The 25,560-nt window shown below is 52.5% G+C and overlaps 1 protein-coding gene across 2 annotated transcripts in view; it reads left to right on the top strand.

Annotated features, from left to right (window-relative positions):
• Positions 1-5,920: 5,920 nt before the first annotated feature.
• Positions 5,921-25,560, top strand: part of ddx43 (DEAD (Asp-Glu-Ala-Asp) box polypeptide 43) — a 63,151-nt gene continuing 43,511 nt past the window's right edge. For both annotated transcript variants that reach the window (XM_068021214.1, XM_068021205.1), the window contains exons 1-4: positions 5,921-6,248; positions 23,228-23,283; positions 24,462-24,600; positions 25,347-25,493. In XM_068021214.1, the coding sequence (XP_067877315.1) occupies positions 5,945-6,248; positions 23,228-23,283; positions 24,462-24,600; positions 25,347-25,493 (646 nt within the window). In that variant the 5' untranslated portion in view covers positions 5,921-5,944. The remainder of the gene's footprint in view (positions 6,249-23,227; positions 23,284-24,461; positions 24,601-25,346; positions 25,494-25,560) is intronic.

Genomic DNA, 25,560 nt, shown 5'->3' with positions numbered 1-25,560 from the left:
GATGCCGGGTGGTCTGTCCGGTTTCATACCTTATTGACTTTGTAGCGGTTAGATACAACTGAGTGGCTTTCTAGGCCATCTCAGAGCGCATTTAAGAGTCAATTGCATTGCTGTAGGTCTGATGGATTTGGGGCACCCTGATGGATTGGGGGTTTCTGGTGGATTTAGGGCACTGTTGGGATTAGAGGTCTTGGGTTTAGGGCACCTGATCAGTTTGGGGGGCTATCTTGGGTTTGGGGGAGCTCTGGTGGGATTGTGAGGTTCTGATGGTTTGGGGGATCTGATGGATTTGGGGGGCTCTGATGGGTCAGGGGGCACTGATGGGTTTGGGGGCTCTGATGTGTTTGGGGCTCAGATGAATCTGGGGGCTCTGGTGGGTTTGGTGTGCACTGGTGGGTTTGGAGGGTCTGATGTGTTTGTGGGATCTGATGGGTCTGGGGGTTCTGATGGGTTGAAGGCGGGTCTAATGGGTTTGGGGTGTCTGGTAAGATTGACGGGCTCTGGTGGGTTTGGAGGGGATCTGGTAAGTTTAGGGGGGGCTCTGGTGGGTTTGGGGGATCTGATGGTTTGGGGGGTCTGATGGGTTTGAAGGGCTTTGATGGGTTTGGGGGGCTCTGGTGGGTTTGGGGAGTCTGATCGGTTTGGGAGGTCTGAGGTTTGGGGGCACTGGTGGGTTTGGGGGTCTGATGGGTTTTGGGGCTCTGGTGGGTTTGGGGGCTCTGGTGGGTTTGTGCGGTCTGATGAGTTTGGGGGGGCTGGTGGGTTTGTGGGTTCTGGTGGGTTTGGGGGGCTCCGGTGGGTTTCGGGGCCTCCGGTGTATTTGTGAGGGCTGATGGGTTTTGGGGAGGCTGGTAGGTTTGGGGGCTTTGGTGGACTTGGGGAGGGGGTTCAGATGGGTTTGGCGGCTGATTGATTTGGGGGGGTCTGATGGATTTGGGGAGCTGGTGGGTTTGGGAGGGGGCTCTGGTGAGATTGAGGGGTCTGGTGGGTTTGGGGGGTCTGGTTGGTTTGGGGGAGGTCTGGTGGGTTTGGGGGGACTCTGGTGAGTTTGAGGGGTCTGGTGGGTTTGAGGGAGGTCTGGTGCATTTGGGGGGACTCTGGTGAGTTTGAGGGGTCTGGTTGGTTTGGGGGGTCTGGTTGGTTTGGGGGCGGTCTGGTGGGTTTGGGGGGACTCTGGTGAGTTTGAGGGGTCTGGTGGGTTTGGGGGAGGTCTGGTGAGTTTGGAGGGACTCTGGTGAGTTTGAGGGGTCTGGTGGGTTTGGGGGGTCTGGCGGGTTTGGGAATCCAGTGGGTTTGGGGAGAGGGGGCTCTGGTGAGTTTGATAGGTCTGGTGGGTTTGGGGGGTCTGGTGGGTTTGGGGGAGGTCTGGTGCATTTGGGGGGACTCTGGTGAGTTTGAGGGGTCTGGTGGGTTTGGGGGGTCTGGTGGGTTTGGGAGTCCAGTGGGTTTGGGGAGAGCAGGCTCTGGTGAGTTTGATAGGTCTGGTGGGTTTGGGGGGTTTAAGGGGGTTTTGGGGGTCTGGTGGGTTTGGGGGCATTGGTGAGTTTGAGGGGTCTGGTGGGTTTGGGGGGTTTGAGGGGGTCTGGTGGGTTTGGCAGGGACTAGTGGGTTTGGTGGATTTGGGGGAGCTTGTGGGGGGTCTGGTGGGTTTAGAGGGGTCTGGTGGGATTGGTGGGAGGGCTGGTGGGTTTGGGTAGGTCTGATGGGTTTGGGGGGGTCTAGTGGGTTTGGGGGGTTTAGAGGAGTCTGGTGGGCTTGTGGGGGGGGGTCTGATGGGTTTGGGGGGCTGATTGATTTGGGGGGTCTGATGGTTTTGGGGGGGTCTGATGGGTTTTGGGGCTCTGGTGGGTTTGGGGGCTCTGGTGGGTTTGTGAGGTCTGATGGGTTTGGGGGCTTTGGTGAGCTTGGGGGGCTCTGGTGGGTTTCGGGGCCTCTGGTGGGTTTGTGAGGTCTGATGGGTTTTGGGGGGGCTGGTGGGTTTGGGGGTATCTGATTGATTTGGGGTGTCTGATGGGTTTGGGGGGGTCTGATGAATTTGGGGGGACTGGTGGGTTTGGGGGGGCTGATGGGGGATCTGGTGGATTTGGGGATCTCTGGTGTGTTGAGGGTGTCTGGTGGGTTGGGGTACTGATTGGAGGGTCTCGTGGGTTTGGGGGGCGTCTGGTGGGTTTAGGGGGCTGATTGATTTGGGGGGGTCTGATGGTTTTGGAGGGTCTGATGGATTTGGAGGGGTCTGATGGGTTTGAGAGTGTCTGATGGGTTTTGGGGAGGCTGGTGGGTGAGAGGTCTGATTGGTTTGGGGGGTTTGGGGGGCTCTGGTGGGTTTGGGGGTCTGATGGATTTGGGAGGTCTGATGGGTTAGGGGGATCTGATGGTTTGGGGGATCTGATGGGCTTGGGGGAGGTCCGGTTAGTTTCGGGGGGGCGGTCTGGTGGGTTTTGCGGGCAAAGGGATTTGGGGGGGTCTGATGGGTTTGGGGGAGTTCTGGTGGGTTTGGGGAGGTCTGGTGAGTTTGGGGGTCTGATGGATTTGAGAGGGTCTGATGGGTTTGGGGCGTCTGATGGGTTTTGGGGGCTGGTGGGTTTGTAGACTCTGGTGGGTTTGTGGGTTCTGGTGGGTTTGTGGGGTCTGATGGGTTTGGGGGGGGCTGGTGGGTTTGGTGGCTCTGGAGGATTTGGGGGGTGGTCTGATGGGTTTGGGCTGCTGATTGGTTTGGGAGGGCTGAGGGGTTGTGGGGGTCTGGTGGATTAGTGGGTGTCTGATGGGTTTTGGGGGTCTGATGGATTTGTGGGGGTCAGATGGGTTTTGGGGAGTCTGATGGGTTTTGGGGGGCTGGTGGGTTTAGGAGGTCAGATTGGTTTGGGGGGTCTGGTGGGTTTAGGGAGGTCTGGTAGGTTTGGTGGGTCTGGTGTGTTTGGGGAGATCTGATGAGTTTGAGGGCCCTAGTGGGGGGGGGGGGTGCCTGGTGAGTGGCTCTGGTGGGTTTGGGGAGTCTGATGGGGGTCTGGTGGGTTTGGGGAGCTAGTGGGAGGTCTGGTGGGTGTTCTGGTGTGTTTGGGGGGATCTGGTGGGTTTGGGGGCTTTAAGGTGATCTGGTGAATGAGAATGGTGAAAGGATGAATGAGAATGGGCAGAGACTGCTTGAGTTGTGTACCTATCATAACCTCTGCATCACCAACTGGTTCTTTCACACTAAACCCTGTCACCAGATTTCTTGGAGACACCCAAGATCACGTCTTTGGCACCAGCTGGACCTCATCGTCACAAGGTGAGCCTCTTTAAACAGCGTTCAAATCACACGCAGATTCCACAGTGTGGACTGCGACACCGACCACTCCCTGGTGTGCAGCAAGGTTAGCCTCAAACCAAAGAAGCTGCATCACTCCAAGCAGAAGGGCTGCCCGCGCATCAACACTAGCAGAATCTCTCATCCACAGCTGTTACGTAAGTTTCTAAATCCACTTGTAAAAGCCCTCCAAAACACTCCCACAGGGGATGCAGGGACCAAGTGGGCCCACATCAGAGACGCCATCTATGACTCAGCAATGACCACCTACGGCAATTGTGTGAAGCGGAATGCAGACTGGTTTCAATCACACATTGAAGAGCTGGAACCTGTCATAGCCGCTAAGCGCATCGCACTGTTGAACTACAAGAAAGTCCCCAGCGAGTTAACATCCGCAACACTTAAAGCTGCCAGAAGCATGGCACAAAGAACAGCCAGGCGCTGCGCAAATGACTACTGGCAACACCTATACAGTCATATTCAGCTGGCCTCTGACACCAGAAACATCAGAGGAATGTATGATGGCATTAAGAGAGCTTTTGGGCCAACCATCAAGAAGATTGCCCCCCTCAAATCAAAATCAGGGGACACAATCACTGACCAACGCAAGCAAATGGACCGCTGGGTGGAACACCACCTAGAACTGTACTCCAGGGAGAATGTTGTCACTGAGACCGCCCTCAATGCAGCCCAGTCTCTGCCAGTCATGGATGAGCTGGACGTACAGCCAACAAAATCGGAACTCAGTGATGCCATTGATTCTCTAGCCAGCGGAAAAGCCCCTGGGGAGGATGGCATTACCCCTAAAAATAATCAAGAGTGCCAAGTCTGCTATACTTTCAGCACTGCACGAACTGCTTTGCCTGTGCTGGGACGAGGGTGCAGTACCACAGGACATGCGCGATGCCAATATCATCACCCTCTATAAGAACAAGGGTGACCGCGGTGACTGCAACAACTACTGTGGAATCTCCCTGCTCAGCATAGTGGGGAAAGTCTTCGCTCGTGTCGCCTCAAACAGTCTCCAGAAGCTGGCTGAGCGTGTCTATCCTGAGGCACAGTGTGGCTTTCGAGCAAAGAGATCGACCATTGACATGCTGTTCTCTCTTCGCCAGCTAAAGGAGGAATGCCACAAACAACAGATGCCCCTCTACGTTGCTTTCATTGATCTCACCAAAGCCTTTGACATCATCAGCAGACGTGGTCTCTTCAGACGACTGGAAAAGATTGGATGCCCACCAAAGCTACTAAGTATCATCACCTCATTCCATGACAATATGAAAGGCACAATTCAGCATAGCGGCGCCTCATCAGACCCGCTTCCAATCCTGAGTGGCGTGAAACAGGGCTGTGTTCTCGCACCTACACTGTTTGGGATCTTCTTCTCCCTGCTGCTCTCACATGCGTTCAAGTCTTCAGAAGAAGAAATTTTCCTCTACACAAGATCAGGTGGCAGGTTGTTCAGCCTTGCCTGTCTAAAAGCGAAGACCAAAGTACGGAAAGTCCTCATTAAGGAACTCATCTTTGCTGATGATGCTGCATTAACATCTCACACTGAAGAGTGTCTGCAGAGACTCATCGACAGGTTTGCGGCTGCCTGCAATGAATTTGGCCTAACCATCAGCCTCAAGAAAACGAACATGCCCCATCCATCAATATCAGCGACCACACTCTGGAAGTGGTTCAAGAGTTCACCTACCTAGGCTCAACTATCACCAGTAACCTGTCTCTAGATGCAGAAATCGACAAGCGCATGGGAAAGGCTTCCTCTGCTATGTCCAGACTGGTCAAGAGAGTGTGGGAAAATGGCGCACTGACACGGAACACAAAAGTCCAAGTGTATCAGGCCTGTGTCCTCAGTACCTTGCTCTATGGCAGCGAGGCCTGGACAACGTACGTCAGCCAAGAGCGACGTCTCAATTCATTCCATCTTCGCTGCCTCCGGAGAATCCTTGGCATCAGGTGGCAGGATCGTATCTCCAACACAGAAGTCCTTGAGGCGGCCAACATCCCCAGCTTATACACACTACTGAGTCAGCGGCGCTTGAGATGGCTTGGCCATGTGAGCCGCATGGAAGATGGCAGGATCCCCAAAGACACATTGTACAGCAAACTCGTCACTGGTATCAGACCCACCGGCCATCCATGTCTCCGCTTTAAAGACGTCTGCAAACGCGACATGAAATCGTGTGACATTGATCACAAGTCGTGGGAGTCAGTTGCCAGCGTTCGCCAGAGCTGGCGGACAGCCATAAAGACAGGGCTAAATTGTGGCGAGTCAAAGAGACTTAGTAGTTGGCAGGAAAAAAGACAGAGGTGCAAGGGGAGAGCCAACTGTGCAACAGCCCCAACAAACAAATTTCTCTGCAGCACCTGTGGAAGAGTCTGTCACTCCAGAATTGGCCTTTATAGCCACTCCAGGCGCTGCTTCACAAACCACTGACCACCTCCAGACGCGTATCCATTGTCTCTCGAGATAAGGAGGCCAAAGAAGGTGGGTTTGGGGGCTTTAGGGGGATTTGGGGAACTCCAGTGTGATTGGGCGCGCTCCCGGTATTGCTCGCCCCCGCGCGCGCCCCCGGGTAATGTGACCGTGCGCGCCCCCGGGGTTGATACGCAGGCGCGGTGGGGCAGTTGGGCGTCTGGTCGGAGCGGGTGATGTCGGATTGGGAGGCGGAGAGTGGCGATGAACAAAGCCCGAGGCCGCGGCTCGAGTGGAGGCCACCGCCAGCCGCGAACCCGGCTCCTGGCAGGACACGGACCCGCCCTCGCAGCGAGCGCCCCGATCTTGCGGCCGGGGACCGTTGGGAGATACGCGGGGACTCGAGCCGGGGCCGGCGGGGGCGCCGGGCAGGCGTGTCCGCCGCCGGAGGCCGAGGTGGCGGCGTGTGGCCGGCCCGGGACTCGCCCTCACCCTTCCTCAGCTTCTACATGGAGAGCGCGGCGGTAGGGACAGTGATAGGTGAGGAGGGCGAACACCCGGGGGTGACTGTCAGGGTCAGACACCCGGGGGTGACTGTCAGGGGGCAAACGCCCGGGGGGGTTGACTGTCAGGGGGCAGACACCCGGGGGGGTTGACTGTCAGGGGGCAGACACCCGGGGGGGTTGACTGTCAGGGGGCAGACACCCGGGGGGGTTGACTGTCAGGGGGCAGACACCCGGGGGGGTTGACTGTCAGGGGGCAGACACCCGGGGGGGTTGACTGTCAGGGGGCAAAAGCCCGGGGGGGTTGACTGTCAGGGGGCAAAAGCCCGGGGGGGTTGACTGTCAGGGGGCAGACACCCGGGGGGGTTGACTGTCAGGGGGCAGACACCCGGGGGGGTTGACTGTCAGGGGGCAGACACCCGGGGTTGACTGTCAGGGGGCAGACACCCGGGGGTGACTGTCAGGGGGCAGACACCCGGGGGTGACTGTCAGGGGGCAGACACCCGGGGGTGACTGTCAGGGGGCAGACACCCGGGGGGGTTGACTGTCAGGGGGCAAAAGCCCGGGGGGGTTGACTGTCAGGGGGCAAAAGCCCGGGGGGGTTGACTGTCAGGGGGCAAAAGCCCGGGGGGGTTGACTGTCAGGGGGCAAAAGCCCGGGGGGGTTGACTGTCAGGGGGCAAAAGCCCGGGGGGGTTGACTGTCAGGGGGCAAAAGCCCAGGGGGGTTGACTGTCAGGGGGCAAAAGCCCGGGGGGGTTGACTGTCAGGGGGCAAACGCCCGGGGGGGTTGACTGTCAGGGGGCAAACGCCCGGGGGGGTTGACTGTCAGGGGGCAAACGCCCGGGGGGGTTGACTGTCAGGGGGCAAACACCCGGGGGTGACTGTCAGGGTCAGACACCCGGGGGTGACTGTCTGGGGGCAAACGCCCGGGATGACTGTCAGGGGGCAAAAGCCCGGGATGACTGTCAGGGGGCAAAAGCTTGGGGGGTCACTGTCAGGGGGCAGACGCCCGGGGGGGGTCACTGTCAGGGGCAGACGCCCGGGGGGGGTCACTGTCAGGGGGCAGACGCCCGGGGGAGTGGGGGGGGTTGACTGTCAGGGGGCAGACGCCCGGGGGAGTTGACTGTCAGGGGGCAGACGCCCGGGGGAGTTGACTGTCAGGGGGCAGACACCCAGGGGGGGGTGACTGTCAGGGGGCAGACACCCAGGGGGGGGTGACTGTCAGGGGGCAAAAGCCCGGGGGGGTTGACTGTCAGGGGGCAAACGCCCGGGGGGGTTGACTGTCAGGGGGCAAACGCCCGGGGGGGTTGACTGTCAGGGGGCAAACGCCCGGGGGGGTTGACTGTCAGGGGGCAAACGCCCGGGGGGGTTGACTGTCAGGGGGCAAACGCCCGGGGGGGTTGACTGTCAGGGGGCAAACGCCCGGGGGGGTTGACTGTCAGGGGGCAAACGCCCGGGGGGGTTGACTGTCAGGGGGCAAACGCCCGGGGGGGTTGACTGTCAGGGGGCAAACGCCCGGGGGGGTTGACTGTCAGGGGGCAAACGCCCGGGGGGGTTGACTGTCAGGGGGCAAACGCCCGGGGGGGTTGACTGTCAGGGGGCAAACGCCCGGGGGGGTTGACTGTCAGGGGGCAAACGCCCGGGGGGGTTGACTGTCAGGGGGCAAACGCCCGGGGGGGTTGACTGTCGGGGCAAACGCCCGGGGGGGTTGACTGTCAGGGGGCAAACACCCGGGGGGGTTGACTGTCAGGGGGCAAACACCCGGGGGTGACTGTCAGGGGGCAAACACCCGGGGGTGACTGTCAGGGTCAGACACCCGGGGGTGACTGTCAGGGGGCAAACGCCTGGGATGACTGTCAGGGGGCAAAAGCCCGGGATGACTGTCAGGGGGCAGACGCCCGGGGGGGGGGTCACTGTCAGGGGGCAGACGCCCGGGGGTGGTCACTGTCAGGGGCAGACGCCCGGGGTGGTCACTGTCAGGGGGCAGACGCCCGGGGGGGGTCACTGTCAGGGGGCAGACGCCCGGGGGGGGGTCACTGTCAGGGGGCAGACGCCCGGGGGAGGGGGGGGTTGACTGTCAGGGGGCAGACGCCCGGGGGAGTTGACTGTCAGGGGGCAGACACCCGGGGGAGTTGACTGTCGGGGCAGACGCCCAGTGGGGGTGACTGTCAGGGGGCAGACGCCCGGGGGGGGGGTGATTGTCAGGGGGCAGGGGGGGCGGGGGGGGGGGGTGACTGTCAGGGGGCAGACGCACGGGGGGGGGGGGGGGGTGACTGTCAGGGGGCGGACGCACGGTGGGGGGGGGGGGGTGAGGGGGCAGACGCCCGGTGGGGGTGACTGTCAGGGGGCAGACGCCCGGTGGGGGTGACTGTCAGGGGGCAGACGCCCGGTGGGGGGTGACTGTCAGGGGGCAGACGCCCGGTGGGGGTGACTGTCAGGGGGCAGACGCCCGGTGGGGGTGACTCAGGGGGCAGACGCCCGGTGGGGGTGACTGTCAGGGGGCAGACGCCCGGTGGGGGTGACTGTCAGGGGGCAGACGCCCGGTGGGGGTGACTGTCAGGGGGCAGACGCCCGGTGGGGGTGACTGTCAGGGGGCAGACGCCCGGTGGGGGTGACTGTCAGGGGGCAGACGCCCGGTGGGGGTGACTGTCAGGGGGCAGACGCCCGGTGGGGGTGACTGTCAGGGGGCAGACGCCCGGTGGGGGTGACTGTCAGGGGGCAGACGCCCGGTGGGGGTGACTGTCAGGGGGCAGACGCCCGGTGGGGGTGACTGTCAGGGGGCAGACGCCCGGTGGGGGTGACTGTCAGGGGGCAGACGCCCGGTGGGGGTGACTGTCAGGGGGCAGACGCCCGGTGGGGGTGACTGTCAGGGGGCAGACGCCCGGTGGGGGTGACTGTCAGGGGGCAGACGCCCGGTGGGGGGTGACTGTCAGGGGGCAAACACCCGGGGGTGACTGTCAGGGGGCTAACGCTTGGGGGGTGACTGTCAGGGGCAGAAGCCTGGGGGGGTGACTGTCAGGGGGCAGACGCCTGGGGGGGGTGGGGGGGTGGGTGACTGTCAGGGGGCAAAAGCTTGGGGGGTGACAGTGAGGGGGCAGACGCCCGGGGGAGTTGACTGTCGGGGCAGACGCCCGGGGGGGGTGACTGTCAGGGGGCAGATGCCCGGGGGGAGGTGACTGTCAGGGGGCAGACGCCCGGGGGGGGGGTGACTGTCAGGGGGCAGACGCCCGGGGAGGGGTGACTGTCAGGGGGCAGACGCACGGGGGGGGGGGTGACTGTCAGGGGGCAGACGCACGGGGGGGGGGGTGACTGTCAGGGGGCAGACGCACGGGGGGGGGGTGACTGTCAGGGGGCAGAAGCAAGGGGGGGGGTGACTGTCAGGGGGCAGACGCACGGGGGGGGTGACTGTCAGGGGGCAGACGCATGGGGTGGGGTGACTGTCAGGGAGCAGACGCACGGGGTGGGGTGACTGTCAGGGGGCAGACGCACGGGGTGGGGTGACTGTCAGGGGGCAGACGCACGGGGGGGGTGACTGTCAGGGGGCAGACGCACGGGGTGGGGTGACTGTCAGGGGGCAGACGCACGGGGGGGGGTGACTGTCAGGGGGCAGACGCACGGGGGGGGGGGTGACTGTCAGGGGGCAGACGCACGGGGGGGGGGGTGACTGTCAGGGGCAGACACCCGGGGGTGACTGTCAGGGGGCAGACACCCGGGGGTGACTGTCAGGGGGCAGACACCCGGGGGTGACTGTCAGGGGGCAAAAGCCCGGGGGGGGGTGACTGTCAGGGGGCAAAAGCCCGGGGGGGGGTGACTGTCAGGGGGCAAAAGCCCGGGGGGGGGGTGACTGTCAGGGGGCAAAAGCCCGGGGGGGGGTGACTGTCAGGGGGCAAAAGCCCGGGGGGGTGACTGTCAGGGGGCAAACACCCGGGGGTGACTGTCAGGGTCAGACACCCGGGGGTGACTGTCAGGGGGCAAACGCTTTGGGGGTGTGGTGTGACTGTCAGGGGGCAGAAGCCTGGGGGGGTTGACTGTCAGGGTCAGACACCCGGGGCTGACTGTCAGGGGGCAAACACCCGGGGCTGACTGTCAGGGGGCAAACACCCGGGGCTGACTGTCAGGGGGCAAACACCCGGGGTTGACTGTCAGGGGGCAAACACCCGGGGTTGACTGTCAGGGGGCAGAGGCCCGGGGGAGTTGACTGTCAGGGGGCAGACGCCCGGGGGGGGGGGGGTGACTGTCAGGGGGCAGACGCCCGGGGGGGGGGTGACTGTCAGGGGGCAGACGCCCGGGGGGGGGTGACTGTCAGGGGGCAGACGCACGGGGGGGGGGTTGACTGTCAGGGGGCAAACACCCGGGGGTGACTGTCAGGGGGCAAACGCTTGGGGGGTGACTGTCAGGGGGCAGAAGCCTGGGGGGGTGACTGTCAGGGGGCAGACGCCTGGGGGGGTGGGGGGGTGGGTGACTGTCAGGGGGCAAAAGCTTGGGGGGTGACTGTCAGGGGGCAGACGCCCGGGGGGGGTCACTGTCAGGGGGCAGACGCCCGGGGGGGGGGGGGGGGGGGGTTGACTGTCAAGGGGCAAAAGCTTGGGGGGTGACTGTCAGGGTCAGACACGCGGGGGTGACTGTCAGGGGGCAAACACCCGGGGGTGACTGTCAGGGGGCAAACGCCTGGGATGACTGTCAGGGGGCAGAAGCCTGGGGGGGTGACTGTCAGGGGGCAGACGCCCGGGGGGGGGGGGGGGGGTGACTGTCAGGGGGCAAAAGCCCGGGATGACTGTCAGGGGGCAGAAACCTGGGGGGGTGACTGTCAGGGGGGGGGGGGGTTGACTGTCAGGGGGCAAAAGCCCGGGATGACTGTCAGGGGGCAAAAGCTTGGGGGGTGACTGTCAGGGTGCAGACGCCCGGGGGGGGGGGTCACTGTCAGGGTGCAGACGCCCGGGGGGGGTCACTGTCAGGGGGCAGACACCCGGGGGGGGGGGGGGTTGACTGTCAGGGGGCAGACGCCCGGGGGTGTTGACTGTCAGGGGGCAGACGCCCGGGGGTGTTGACTGTCAGGGGGCAGACACCCGGGGGAGTTGACTGTCGGGGCAGACGCCCGGGGGGGGGGTGACTGTCAGGGGGCAGACGTCCGGTGGGGGTGACTGTCAGGGGGCAGACGCCCGGGGGGGGGTGACTGTCAGGGGGCAGACGCACAGGGGGGGGGTGACTGTCAGGGGGCAGACACCCGGGGGGGGGTGACTGTCAGGGGGCAGACACCCGGGGGGGGGGGTGACTGTCAGGGGGCAGACACCCGGGGGGGGGGGTGACTGTCAGGGGGCAGACACCCGGGGGGGGGGTGACTGTCAGGGGGCAGACACCCGGGGGGGGGGTGACTGTCAGGGGGCAGACGCCCGGGGGGGGGGTGACTGTCAGGGGGCAGACGCCCGGGGGTGGGGGGTGACTGTCAGGGGGCAGACGCCCGGGGGGGGTGACTGTCAGGGGGCAGGCGCCCGGGGGGGGGTGACTGTCAGGGGGCAGACGCCCAGGGGTGACTTGTATACCCCTGGAGGCTGTCAGGGGCAAAGGCCCCGGGGTGACTGTTGGGGCAGGCAGTCAAGGGCAAAGGCCCCGGCGTGTGCGTAGGGGCTAACAGCCCAGGCACTGCTGTGACTGGCAAGGGTACATGTCCTGGTCTGAATTGCAGGTGTATATATGCCTCATTTGAATGTCAGTTGTGAAAACCAGGGTGAATACTAGGAGGCACAACTGGTTGTGAACACCAGGACTAATGACAATGGTAAATACTTGGGTGTGAAAACCTGGGATAAATACCTGGGTGTTTATGCTGGGGTGAATACCCAGGTGTAACTACCTGAGTTAAATACCCAGTTGTCAATACCAGTGGTAAATACCTGAGTGTGAATGTCCAGAATAAATACCCATGTGTAAAACAGGGGTAAGTACCCAGGTGTGTATGTCATGAGTAAACATCGAGATGTGAATGTCATAGTCATAAAGGCAAAGAAGGAGGCCATTTGGCCTGTTGAATTCATGTCAGATCTCTGTGGATAATTCCAGTCAGCCCCATTCCCCTGCTCGAGCCCTGTAGTTCAGCAAGTTTATTTCCCTCAAGTGCCCATCCAATCTCCTTTTAAAATTATTGATTGCCTCTGCTTCCAACATCTCACAGGCAGCGAGTTCCAGGTCCTTATCACTCGCTACATTAAAAAGTTCTGTCTCACATCCCACTGTATCTCTTTCCCAAAACTTCAAATCTGTGTCCCCTAGTCCTTATACCATCAGGTAATGAGAACAGCTTTGTCTATTTTATCTAAAGCTGTCATAATCTGCACACCTCTATTAAATCTCCCTTTAACCTCCTTTGCTCCAAGGAGAACAATCCCAGCTTGTCCAATCTAACCTCATAGCTAAAATCCCGCTCAAGGACCTTCACGTCCTTTCTAAAGTGTGGTGACCAGAACTGGATGCAATACTCCAGTTGTAATCAGAGCTTTATAAAGGGTCAGCATAACTTCCCTGCTTTTGTACTCAATACCTCTATTTATGAAGCCCAAGATCACATATACTTTGCTAACTACTCTCTCAATATGTCCTGCCAGCTTCAAAGACCTATGTACATGAACCCCCAGGTGTCTCTGTCCCTGCACGCACTCTAGAAATGTGCCATTAAGTATATATTACCTCTCCCTTACCTTTCTGCCAAAATGCACCACCTCACTTCTGAATATTAAATTCCATCTGCCCATTCTGTGAGCCTATCTATATCCTGTTGCAGTCGATTGGTATCAGCCTAACTGTTTGCCCCACCTCCAAGTTTATTATCTTCGGCAAGTTTTGCAATTTTACTCTGTATTTCAATATCCAAGTCATATATATATATATGTTTATATATATATATATATATAATATATATCAAAGAAAAGCAGTGGTCCTAGCACTGACCTTTGGAGAACACCACATGTCAAGATAACTACTTGGGTGTGAATATTGGGGTAAATACCCAGGTGTGAATATTGGCTAAATTCCTGGGTGTAAAAACAAGAGACAAGTAACTGAATGCAAAAACCAGGATAAGCATCCAAATGTGAAAACCAAAGATAAGTACCTAGGTGTGCCTATCAGGAGCAAATACCAGGATGAGAGTCTCAGGGGCAAATACTGCAGTAAATACCCAGGTGGAAATATCAAGGGTAAATTCCCAGGTGTACATACCATGGGGAAATACTGTAGTAAATACCCAGGTATGAATATCAGGGATAAATACTCTAGTTAATACCCAGATGTGAATGTTTTTTATTCATTCATGGGATGTGGGCCTCTCTGGCAAGACAGCATTTATCGCCCATCCCTAATTGCCCTTGAGAAGGTGTTGAACAGCTCCCCAGAGTGCTGTTAGGGAGGGAGTTCCAGGATTTTGACCCAGCGACAGTGAAGGAACGGCGATATAGTTCCAAGTCAGGATGGTGTGTGACTTGGAGGGGAACTTATAGGTGGTGCTGTTCCCATGTTCCTGTTGTCCTTCTAGGCATTAGAGGTCGTGGGATTGGAAGGTGCTGTCAAGAGAAACCTTGGCAAGTTGCTGAATTGCATTTTGGACATAACATATAGTGCAGCCACAGTGCACTGGTGGTGGAGGGAGTGAATGTTTAACATGGTGGATGGGGTGCCAGTCAAGCGAGCTGCTTTGTACTGGATACTGTCGAGCTTCTTCAGTGTTGTTGGAGCTGCATTCATTCAGGCAAGTGGAAAGTATTCCATCACATACCTGATTTGTGCTTGTAGATGGTGGGGAGGCTTTGGGGATCCAGGAGGTGAGTTACCAGCCACAGAATACCCAGCATCTGACCTGCTCTTGTAGCCACTGTATTAATGTGGCTGGTCAGGTTTGGTTGCTGATCATTGGTGACCAGGATGTTGCTGGTGGGAGTTCAGTGATGGTAATGCTGTTGAATGTCAAAGAGTGATGGTTAAACTCTCTCTTGTTGGCCATAGTCATTGTTTGGTACTTGTGTGGTGTGAATATTACTTGTCACTTATCAGCCCAAGCCTGAATGTTGTTCTGGTCTTGCTGCATGTGGACACACTGCTTCATTATCTGAGGAATTGCAAATTGGACTGAACACTGCAATCGTCGGCGAACATCCCACTTCTGACCTTATGTTGGAGGGAAGGTCATCAATGAAACAGCTGAAAATGGCTGGGCCTAGGGCACTACCCTGATGAAGTCCCGCAGTGATGTCCTGGAGCTAAGACGATTGGCCTCCAATAATCACAACCATCTTACTTTGTACTAGATATGACACCGGCCAGTAGAGAGTTTTCCCCTCAATTTCCTGTTGACTTCAATTTTACTACCTTAATGTCAAGGTCCATAGCCTTTACTGTATCCAGGACGCTCGGTCACTTCTTGATAGCACGTATGAATACCAGGGTAAATAACCCTGGGTAAACACATGGGTGTGAGTACTAGGCATAACAAGTGGGGTAAGGACCTGAGTGTGAATACCAGGGGTGAATGCCATGGATAAATACCTGGATGTTAACCACGGGATAAAAACCAGAGGTAAATACCAGGAGGGGCACAGGGTAAATATTCAGAATTAAATTCTTGTGTGGGAATACTGGTGGTGAGTACCTGAGTTGGAATGCGGGGAGGTAAATGCCCATCTGTCAGTTACCAGGGATAGATATCCTTGTGTGACTACCTGGGGTAAATACCCAGAGCAAATGCCTGGGGGAGGTAAATACCCAGAGGGGTCAATACCATGTGTGAATACTGGTGGTAAATACCCAGGTGCGAATATGGGCGAGAAGGGTCAAGACCCAGCTGTGAAGGTTATTACCATGGCGTTGATATGGGATTAAATACCAGGGAGTGAAAACTGGGTTAAGTACTGGGGTTTTAATACCTAGGGTTAAATACTGGATATATATCAGGTGGGGAATACAGGGTTAAATATCCGGATAAATAACATTAGAAGTAAGAGCAGGAGAGGCCTTACGGCCCCTCTAGCCTTCTCTGCCATTCAATAAGATCTTGGCTAAACTTCTATATCTAGTCTATCTCCATACCCCTTGATTTCCACAGAGACCAAAAATATACTCAAATATATTCAGTGGCTGACCATCTCCTGCAACCCTCTTAAACAGAGAATTCCAAAGATTCGCAATCCTCTGAGTGAAGAAATTTCTCCTCATCTCAGTCCTAAATGGCCGACCTCAGCCTGAGACTATGACACTATTTCTAGACTCACCAGCCGGGAAAACCAGTCAAACCCTCTAAGAATTTTATACTTTCCAATGAGATCACCTCCCATTCTTCAAAATTGCAGACACTATAATGCCCATTCTATCAATTTCTGCTTAGAGGACAGCCCTTACATCCCAGGAATCAATCTAGTGAACCTTTGTTGAATTTCCTTTAAGGCAAGTGTATCCTTTCTGAGCAAAGGAGACCAAAATTGAACAGGTGTGGTCTCACCAAGGCCCCATATAATTGTGGCCAGACTTCTTTACTCTTCTAATCCAATGCCTTTACAATAAAGATGAACATACTATTTGCCTGTCTAATTGCTTGTTACCCTGCATGTTAACTTTCTATGTTCTGTGTACAAGGACATCCAAATCCTTCTGAATACCAACATGTACTAGTTTCTTGCCTTTTAAAAAATATTCTGTCTTTCCTTTCTTACTATCAAAATGGATAATTTCACACTTCCCAACTTTATACTCATTGATCATGTTCTTGCCCAATCACAACCAGTCTATATCCATTTGCAGCCTCTTTGCATCTCCTCACAGTTTACTTTTCCACTTAGCTTTGTGTCATCAGCAAACTTGGATATATTACACTCTGTCCCCTCATCTAAGTCATTGATGCAGATTGTAACCAACTGAGGCCCAAGCACTGATCTTTGCAGTACCCACTGGTTACACCGTGCCATCTCAAAAATGATCCATTTTTTCCTACTCTGTTTTCGGTCTGTTAACCAATCCTCAATCCATGATAATATATTACCCCAATCCCATGAGCCCTAATCTTGTTTAATAAACTCTTGTGTGGTACCTTATCAAATGCCTTCTGAAAATCCAAATATACTACATCCTGTGGTTCTCCTTTATCTAGAGTGGTCATAAAAGCTTAAATAGAATGTAAAAGTTGGGAATTTGGTGAGAGTGTGTATTTGATGCAGAGAGGGAAGGAGGTGCTGCTTTCTTCCTCCAATACTTGTGGTTTGCGTAAGCTTGACGCAATAAGTAGTTTACAGAAAAAATTTGTCCCAGTGTTTGTGTTCGGTACAAGTTAGTTTGTGGAAACAAAAACTTCCAACAAACTTAAAAAGTGAATATAAGTAATCTAGATTTAGATATGGCAGAGCAGATTGTGTGCCTGGACTGCAGTATCTGGGAGTTTGTGGACAGCAAGGTTGTCCAGATTGAACACATCTGCAGTAATGTCTACATCTCAAGTCTCTCTGGCTCAGAGTCATTGAGCTGGAGTGAGAGTTGGAGACACTTTAACACATGAGGGACAGGGAGCAGTATCTGGACAGTTTGTTGCAGACTTCAGTCACACCTCTTAGAGAAGTGTAGGTTCCGAATTTGGTTGGTGTGACTGGTAGTGTGCAGAGTAATGGAACCCAGGTAAGATAGAGAATGAGGATCCACAGAAACTTATCCTATTCAGGTACTTGCTACGTGTAAGGATAAGGATAAAGACAGTCTGAAGCACTGCTAGAATGTGGACCATGGCACCTTAGAGCAAGGTGGGGGCCAGGGTTGACCGGGGATGGGGTGGGGGGTAGTCAGGGAAATGGCAGTGGAGTATGGGAAGCATAATATAGTTGTTAGGGATTCAGTAATTAGCAGGGCAGATAGCATCCTTTGTAATCAGGATCAAAGCCCCACATAAAAATAAAAGCAAAATACTGCAGATGCTAGAAATCTGAAATAAAAACAAGAAATGCTGGAAATACTCCTGAAATTCATTCAATTTGGTCCTTATACTCTATGCATTTGTATAAAGAATGTTTATTTGGGCCACGTTAACTCTGCTTCTCTCTCCACAGATGCTGCCAGACCTGCTGAGTATTTCCAGCATTTCTTGTTTTTATTTCAAAGTCCCACATGGTATGTTGCCTACCTGGTGCCAGGATGAGAGACATCTCAAACCAGCTTGAAAGAATATTGGAGCTGAAGGGGGAAGGATCCAGTCATTGTGATCCATGTTGGGGGCAGAAACATAAGGAAGAGTAGGCAAGACACACAGTGAAATTAAAGAACAAGACCTCGAGGGTTATAATCTTTGGATTATTATCTGAGCCACTTGCAAATTGATAAAGGGGTTAGCAGATTAGACAGGTGAACACACGGCTGAAGGTGTGAGAAAGAGAGGTTCTATTTCATTGGACTTTGGCGCCAGTACTGAAATAGGAAGGAACTGTACCATTGGGATGGGCTCCAACTGAACCGGGCTAGCGCAAAGGTCCTGGTGGAAAGGATAAATAGGGCGGTCACAAGGACTTTAAACTAGTAAATGGTGGGGTGGGGGAGCTGTGGAGGGAGAGCTCAGGTGGAAAATGTAGTATAAATCATAGTTTGAAAACAAACAAAAGGGGAGAGAGTAACAGTCAGAAATTGTGCCTTAGGCCTGCAGGTAAAGGGAAAAGGAAAAGTAAAAGATGTAAAATTATTAAACCAGGAAAGAGAGATAAGAAATGTGAGTAAAACATTAGGACAGAACAACAGGCCAGGACGTGTGGCCCAAAAAATCATTCTTTATACAAACGCACGGAGTATAAGGAGCAAATTGAATGAATTACAGGCACAAATTCAACTTGGAGGTATAGAACAGTACAGCACAGTACAGGCCCTTCGGCCCACAATGTTGTGCCGAACCTTTAACCTACTCTAAGATCAAACTAAATACCTACCCTTCATTCCACTATCATCCATGTACCGATCCAAGAGTCGCTTAAATGTCCGTACTGTATCTGCTTCTACTACCACCGCTGGCAGCGCATTCCACGCACCCACCACTCTCTGTAAAGAACCTACCTCTGACCTCTCCCCGAAACCTTCCTCCAATCATCTTAAAATTATGCCCCCTGGTGATAGCCTTTTCCACCCTGGGACAAAGTCTCTGGCTATCCACTCTATCTATGCCTCTCATCATCTTGTACCCCTCTATCAAGTCACCTCTCATCCTTCTTCGCTCCAATGAGAAAAGCCCTAGCTCCCTCAATCTTTCTTCATAGGACATGCCCTCCAGTCCAGGCAGCATCCTGGTAAATCTCCTCTGCACCCTCTCTAAAGCTTCCACATCCTTCCTATAATGAGGCGACCAGAACTGAACACAATATTCCAAGTGTGGTCGAACCAGGGCCTTATAGAGCTGCAGCATAACCTCGCGGTTCTTAAACTCAATCCCCCTGTTAATGAAAGCCAACACACCATACGCCTTCTTAACAACCCTATCAACTTGGGTGGCAACTTTGAGCGATCTATGGACATGGACCCCAAGATCCCTCTGTACCTCCACACTACCAAGAATCCTGTCTTTAAGCCTGTATTCCGCATTCAAATTCGACCTTCCAAAATGAATCACTTCACACTTTTCCAGGTTGAACTCCATCTGCCACTTCTCAGCCCAGCTCTGCATCCTGCCAATGTCCCGTTGCAACCTACAACAGCCTTCCACACTATCCACAACTCCAGCAACCTTCGTGTCATCGGCAAACTTGCTAACCCAGCCTTCCACTTCCTCATCGAAGTCATTTATAAAAATCACAAAGAGCAGAGGTCCCAGAACAGATCCTTGTGGAACACCACTGGTCACCGAGCTCCATGCTGAATACTTTCCATCTACTACCACCCTCTGTCTTCTATGGGCCAGCCAATTTTGTATCCAGACAGCCAACTTCCCCTATATCCCATGCCTCCTCACTTTCTGAATGAGCCTACCATGGGGAACCTTATCAAACGCCTTGCTAAAATCCATATACACCACATCCACTGCTCTTCCTTCATCAATGTGTTTTGTCACATCTTCAAAGAATTCAATAAGGCTTGTGAGGCATGACATGTTAGCAGTTGCAACTGGCTGCAAGATGGTCAGGAATGGGAACTAAATGCTGTAGGTTATAAGGTTTACAGAAAAATAGTGAAAATGGTAGCGGGGAGGATTAGCATTAGTAATTAAAAATGAAATCACTTTAATGATGTGAGAGGTAAGCAGGGAGTGGAGATTTTATGGGCAGAATTAAGAAGTTGAAAAGGGAGTTGTGTGTAGGCCCCCTGGTAGCAGCTGAGAAGTGGTAGATGGTATAAATGCAGAGATTAGACAAGCATGTCGCAAAGACAGACTGGTTTTAAATGGGGGATTTTAACTTTCAGAAAGTGTGGGATAAGCAGAATTATACATGTCAGAAAAGTAGTGAATTTCTTGAGTGTGTCTGGGATAGTTTTCTGGACCCTCTGCAACAGTATGCCCTAGAACTAATAAGGGGACATGTCATATTAGATTTATTAATGAGCAGTGAGCCAGATTTAGTTAGTAGCCTATTGGTGCATGGACAGTTATCTAATTGCAATCATAGTGTCAAATTCAAAGTAGTGTTTGAAAGGGGAAAATGTGAAACAGCTACTAAGATTCTAGGTTTAGGTAAGGCTGACTTCAATGGGATGAGACAAATCTGTTAATGGGTAAAATGACAAATCATCAGCTGGAGGTGTTCAAAAAAATAATTTAATGTGATACAAAACCAGTTTATATCCTCAAGGGCCAAGAACTCTACTTGCCAAAAAGACTGCCATGGACAAATAAAGTAGTGGGAGACAACATAAAACTAAAACAACATATACAAAAAAGTCACATATCCTAGCAAATGGAAGAGATGTAAAGAGTGACAAAATAGAACTACGAAAAGAAACTTGCAAAGGATATCAAAATAAACACACTTTTACAATTATTTTAATAAAAAGAGGGTGGTCAGAAGCACTGTGGGCCTGTTGAAAACTGATAATTGTGAATGAAAATAAGGAAATGGCAGACATGTTGAAAATTACTTTGCATCAGAATTAAGTAGAGGAAGAGGTCAGCTTACCAGACATCCCAAGGAAACTGATATTGAATCAGAAACAAACTCACCAAAATTAACACAAGCAAAATAACAGTAAAGGAGAAAATAATGGCCACTAAAGAGTGACATCCACAGGACCAGATGGTTTCCATCCTAGGATTTTAAAGGAAGTGGGTGAGAACATTGCAGATTCTCTAATTATAATCTTACAAAGTTCTCCCAATTAGGGGACCATTCCTTTAAATTAGAAACTTGTTCATGTCACTCCATTATTTAAGAAAGGTGAGGAGGGAAACGAGGAAATTATAGACCAGTTAGCTTGGTGTTGGGAAACCATACGAGAATCTATAATTAAGGATAGACTGAACACCTTAAATTTTCAACTGATCAGAAAGAGCCAGCGTGGATTTGTAAAGGGTAGGTCATGCCTGACAAACCTGATAGAATATTTTGAAGATGTAACTAAAGTAGTGGACAGGGCAATGTCTATGGATGTTATTTATATGGACTTCCAGAAGGTAGCTAATAAAATCCCTCATAAGAGACTTTTAGCTAAAGTTGAAGCTCATGGAATTGAAGACAAATTATTGACTTGGTTCGGAAATCTGCTGAGTGGCAGGAGACAGAGTAGGTATAATAGGCAAGTATACTAATTGGCAGAATGTGTCAAGTGGTGTCCCACCAGGTCTGTACTGGAGCCTCAACTATTCACTATATTAACAACTGAGATGATGGGATAGAAAGCCACATATCCAAGTTTGTCGATGACACAAAGATAGGTGGCATTGTAAGTAGTGTAGGTGGAAGCATAACATTGCAAAGATATGAATAGATTAAGTGGGCAAAATTGTGGCAAATGGATTTCAATATAGACAAATGTGAGGTCATCCACTTTGGACCTGATAAGGATAGAACAGGGTACTTTCTGAATGGTAAAAAGCTAGAAACTGTTCAGGTCCAAAGAGACTTGGAGATCTATGTACATAGATCATTAAAATGTCATGGACAGGTACAGAAAATAATCAAAAAGGCTAATGGAATACAGGCTGTTATATCTAGAAGACTAGAATGCAGGAGGATTGAAGTTATGGCACAACTACAAGGCCGAATTAGAACACACCAGGAGTACTGTGAGCATTTCTAGGCACCAAATCTTAGGAAGGATATATTGGCCTTGGAGGAAGTGCAGCGTAGATTTATCAGAATGATACCTAGACCCCAAGGGTTAAATTAGGAGGAGAGGTTATATAAACTAGGGTTGTATTCCCTGGAATTTAGACAGTTAAGGTGTGATTTGATCAAAGTTGTCAAGATATTAAGGAGAACAGATAGGGTAAGTAGAAACTACTACTGCTGGTTAGGGAGTCTAGGACTGGGGGCATAGTGTAACAATTAGAAACTCCGTTCAGGAGTGAAATTGGAAAATGTTTCTACACACAAAGAGTGGAAGAAGTTCGGAACTCTCTTCCGCAAATGATAATTGACGGATCAATTGTTAATTTTTATTCTTGTGATTGATAGATTTTTGTTAATTGAAGGTATTAAAGGATATGAGGCAAAGGAGGGAAATGGAATTCGGCTGCAGATCAGGCATGATCTCATTAAATGGCAGAACAGGCTTGAGGAGCTAAACCTGTTTCTATGTTGCGACCCTACTAGTTACATTCTCAAAAAACTCCAATAAATTTGTCAAGCTTGATTTCCCTTTCATAAAACCATGTTCACTCTGCATAATCATAACCTGGAGTAAATACCAGGGCGTTGATACCCTGGTAAATAGCTCCACTCCTCTCCCCCCTCCACATTTAGGGTGGTACAGTGGCTAGCACCGCAGCCTCACAGCTCCAGCGACCCAGGTTTGGTTCTGGGTACTGCCTGTGCGGAGTTTGCAAGTTCTCTCTATGATCGCGTGGGTTTCCTCCAGGTGCTCCAGTTTCCTGCCACATGTCAAAAACTTGTGGGTTGATAGGTAAATTGGCCATTGTAAAAATTGCCCCTAGTGTAGGTAGGTGGTAAGAAAACTGAGGGAAGGTGGGGATGTGAGAGGGAAAATGGGATTAATGTAGGATTAGTATAAATGGGTCATTTATGGGCCACTGATGGTCAGTGCGGACTCGGTGGGCCGAAGGGCCTGTTTCGGTGCTGTATCACTCTATGACTCGATATTCTCTCCTCTCCATGCGGGAAGAGGACTAGTGGTTGCCATCAGTGCTCTAGTTTAATGTGGAGCTGCAGTGAGCTTACCTGCTTCTCCTGGCTTCACTATAATGGAAGCAACAAAAGTTGGCACTTCCTTCTTGGGCGGCCCCATGAAGGCTGCCAAGCACCTGAAGGAAGTTCTCACGCTAGGCAGGACACCAACTGCCATCACTTGCAATCCAGTTTTGCAAAGGGGGCATGAAACATGTGATAGTCCCACTATTTGCTTATCTAAAGGATCTAGCCCCTATTTCAGGTGCACGCCTTGGCTGCCTATCAAGGAGCCTTTACCAGTATGGTGGGTGGTGGACTTCTGGAGCATAATGTGTGTGCACTTGCTATCCGCCATATTGGAGCCTTAGCCTGATTTACGCCTTTAATACAGGCATAGGGCAAGCCAATTTCTAGGCTGGTCTGTTTAAATATGGAGCAGTAGCAGACAGCATTGGCACGACATGCAGGATTCACTTAGTTTCTAGTGTCCAGTCCCTTTACATTAGTCTTTACTGATCTATTTGATGCCTCCTACTCCAATAATCTGCTGTGGTGTTTGTGAGGTCCTACTGTTGGAAAGCCCCTGATCATGCAATGTCAAAGGAGGTGGGTTTGGTCTAAGCATTGAGAGTCAGACCTAGTGTCCCAAGATAACTTTAACTCAGTCAATTACCTTTACAGGTCTTTGTTCAGCAGCACTATCTAGCTTAGGGTTTGATGTAACATTTTATGTCTGTTTAGGTCGAGGGGGATCCAAAATACGTGAGCTGGAAGAAACATCAGGATCAAAAATACAGGTAAGAACTCGCTGAGAACTTTCTCAAAGCTAGAATTGGTTCTGATCTAGACACAGTCGTGGAGTGTGATTCCCAAAACATTAGCAGAAACTTTCCGGATCCCAGGTAAAGCAAGTTCTGACGAATAAAGTCACCAGAATGGTAGTTTGTTTATGTACCATAATCAAAGCTGTACAAGGATAGGTGGATGTGATCTTGACAACACTTCTACAGACTCAAGACTCTGATGTAATAAAAATGGTATTTGATCTATGCAGTCATTATAAATCAGTGTCCCCTGGTTGTGAGTGTTTTTCCCATTTCCACTGACACTATCCTCTCCCCCACTAGATGTGAGTTGAGGACTGCTCTGGGTGCGTAGTTCAGTTCAGCTGTTACTTGGTAGAGTGGTTGCGATGGAAACATTTGACACAGTGGTGCTAACAATCTGACAGTCCATTGACAGGCCACCTACTCCTGAAGTGTGACCTGCTCCAGACCTGCTGCTCCATCTAGCTGTGGGAGAGAGCTGGAACTGGGATTACATTTGCCCATTCTTCCTCTTATTCATTGAGGAAAAAGAAAAGGAGTGCTCGAAGATGATAGAGCAATTCCAGGATATGTAGAGCAGATGAAAGCTATCAGTGAAGCGTAGAACTGTGGCACTCAACCTGATACTGAGTAACCCTTGCGTCTAGTGAATTTGCTTAGCATGTAGACTGTGAGAAGGGCACTGCTGTTCAAAGCAAGGAGGATGTTCCACTGAACGTTCTGCACAAATCTTACTTCTTGGGTGCAATGATGCAGCCTACAGTAGAAGCAACATTTAATCAACTGAAAACAAAAAGCAAACCTACATCAATTCTAAAACATTCACCGTTCTTAAAAGCAGGGCAAACATCAGTTGGAGCACTGAAATAATGAGGTTAAAGATTATGTGCCTCTTGAAACAGAACCGAGCTTCTTTTGAAGGTTGAATGCAGCAGATCTGGATTAGACTGCCACTCATCCCAACACTTGATATGAGCAGCTCACTAATGCGCCAAAGGTTGTACGCCATTGATAAGGAGAATGGAGCCTGTTGTGTCTCAGTGTCCTAAAGTGTCAGCACAGGCATGGACTAGATGCAGAATAAGTTACTTTGCCCCATTCTGGGGGCACTGGGCTGTTCATATATATTTATTTATTTTTCATGCTAGATATTAAAAGGAGACTTTGAAGTGGAAGTGAAGCTTTTTGGCAGTCATGGGGCCCAGATGAAAGCCAAGGAACTGATTGAGAATCTTGTTGAGAGGAGAAATACAGATGTGTTGAATGGAGCTAGGAGGACTGAGCGAAGTAAGTCTGAGAGGTCCTTATTTCTGCACGAAGGTTACACGCTTCATTTTTTGGGATGAGTTATCGTTTGTCATGTTGCTTCAACTTTATTGCAAAGCTTTGTGAACTCCACTCTATTCAGAATGTTCACTGCCTGTCCGCTCAGATTGACTCGGGGAGCGTGGGGGAGGGGAATGCCCACACTGACTGACTGGATTCGTGTGGGCTGGGAGGTAGTGGTGTTTTTGGGGAAAACCCACACTGACTGACCTGGGGCAGGGGGGAGTGGTGGTAGTAGTGTTCGCACTGTCTGACTATTGGGTGGGATGGGGAGTGTCTCCACTGATTGACAAAACAGAATCATCATATCGATTGAAAGTTGCTGTGATAAACCTGATCCTGAGGTTTGGTTCGTGATGCCTGTCATATAATCGTGGATTTCAGAATCTGTCACAGGCCAGTCCAGCTTTGTGTTCGGGTTTATGGAGTCCCCTCGAACAGATTACAGTCCCTGCTGCTATCCTTTATTCTAAGGGTAATTGTGCAAAGGGTGCTCTGTCTAGGTGAACTGCCATGGTGTGTATGGCCAGAGTTTATTGTGCTGTAAGTCTGTACGGGTTGGTGGTGTGCTGCAGATCTCTGGATCCCAGCTGTAGCATCAACTCATTCTGACATCGCAGATGTGAAAAGAAGTACACAGGCTGTTGGAAATCAGCATTAAATGTTTCTTTTTTCCTTCCTTTCTTTTCTCGCCCATCCCTCTGAAGGCATTGCATCAAAATCGAGCAGCAGTGCAAGGACCAGCTCTGACGGTTACTCAGCCAAATGTGGCAGTGTGAACTCGCCCCGTCCTGTCATCAACTGGAACTCATTGCGTGAAAATAAGGAGAAATACGAAGCTATGAAGTGGGCTGGTTGGTATTTCCCTGCTGCCTCATTACACAAACACTCTGAAACCCTGGTCACCAGTGAGGGCCGAGG

This window comes from Heterodontus francisci, chromosome 3 (genome assembly GCF_036365525.1).
Source record: "Heterodontus francisci isolate sHetFra1 chromosome 3, sHetFra1.hap1, whole genome shotgun sequence".
Taxonomy (NCBI): domain Eukaryota; kingdom Metazoa; phylum Chordata; class Chondrichthyes; order Heterodontiformes; family Heterodontidae; genus Heterodontus; species Heterodontus francisci.
The sequence above is the reverse complement of the archived record's forward strand: the minus strand, read 5'-3'. Positions and strand labels throughout refer to the sequence as shown.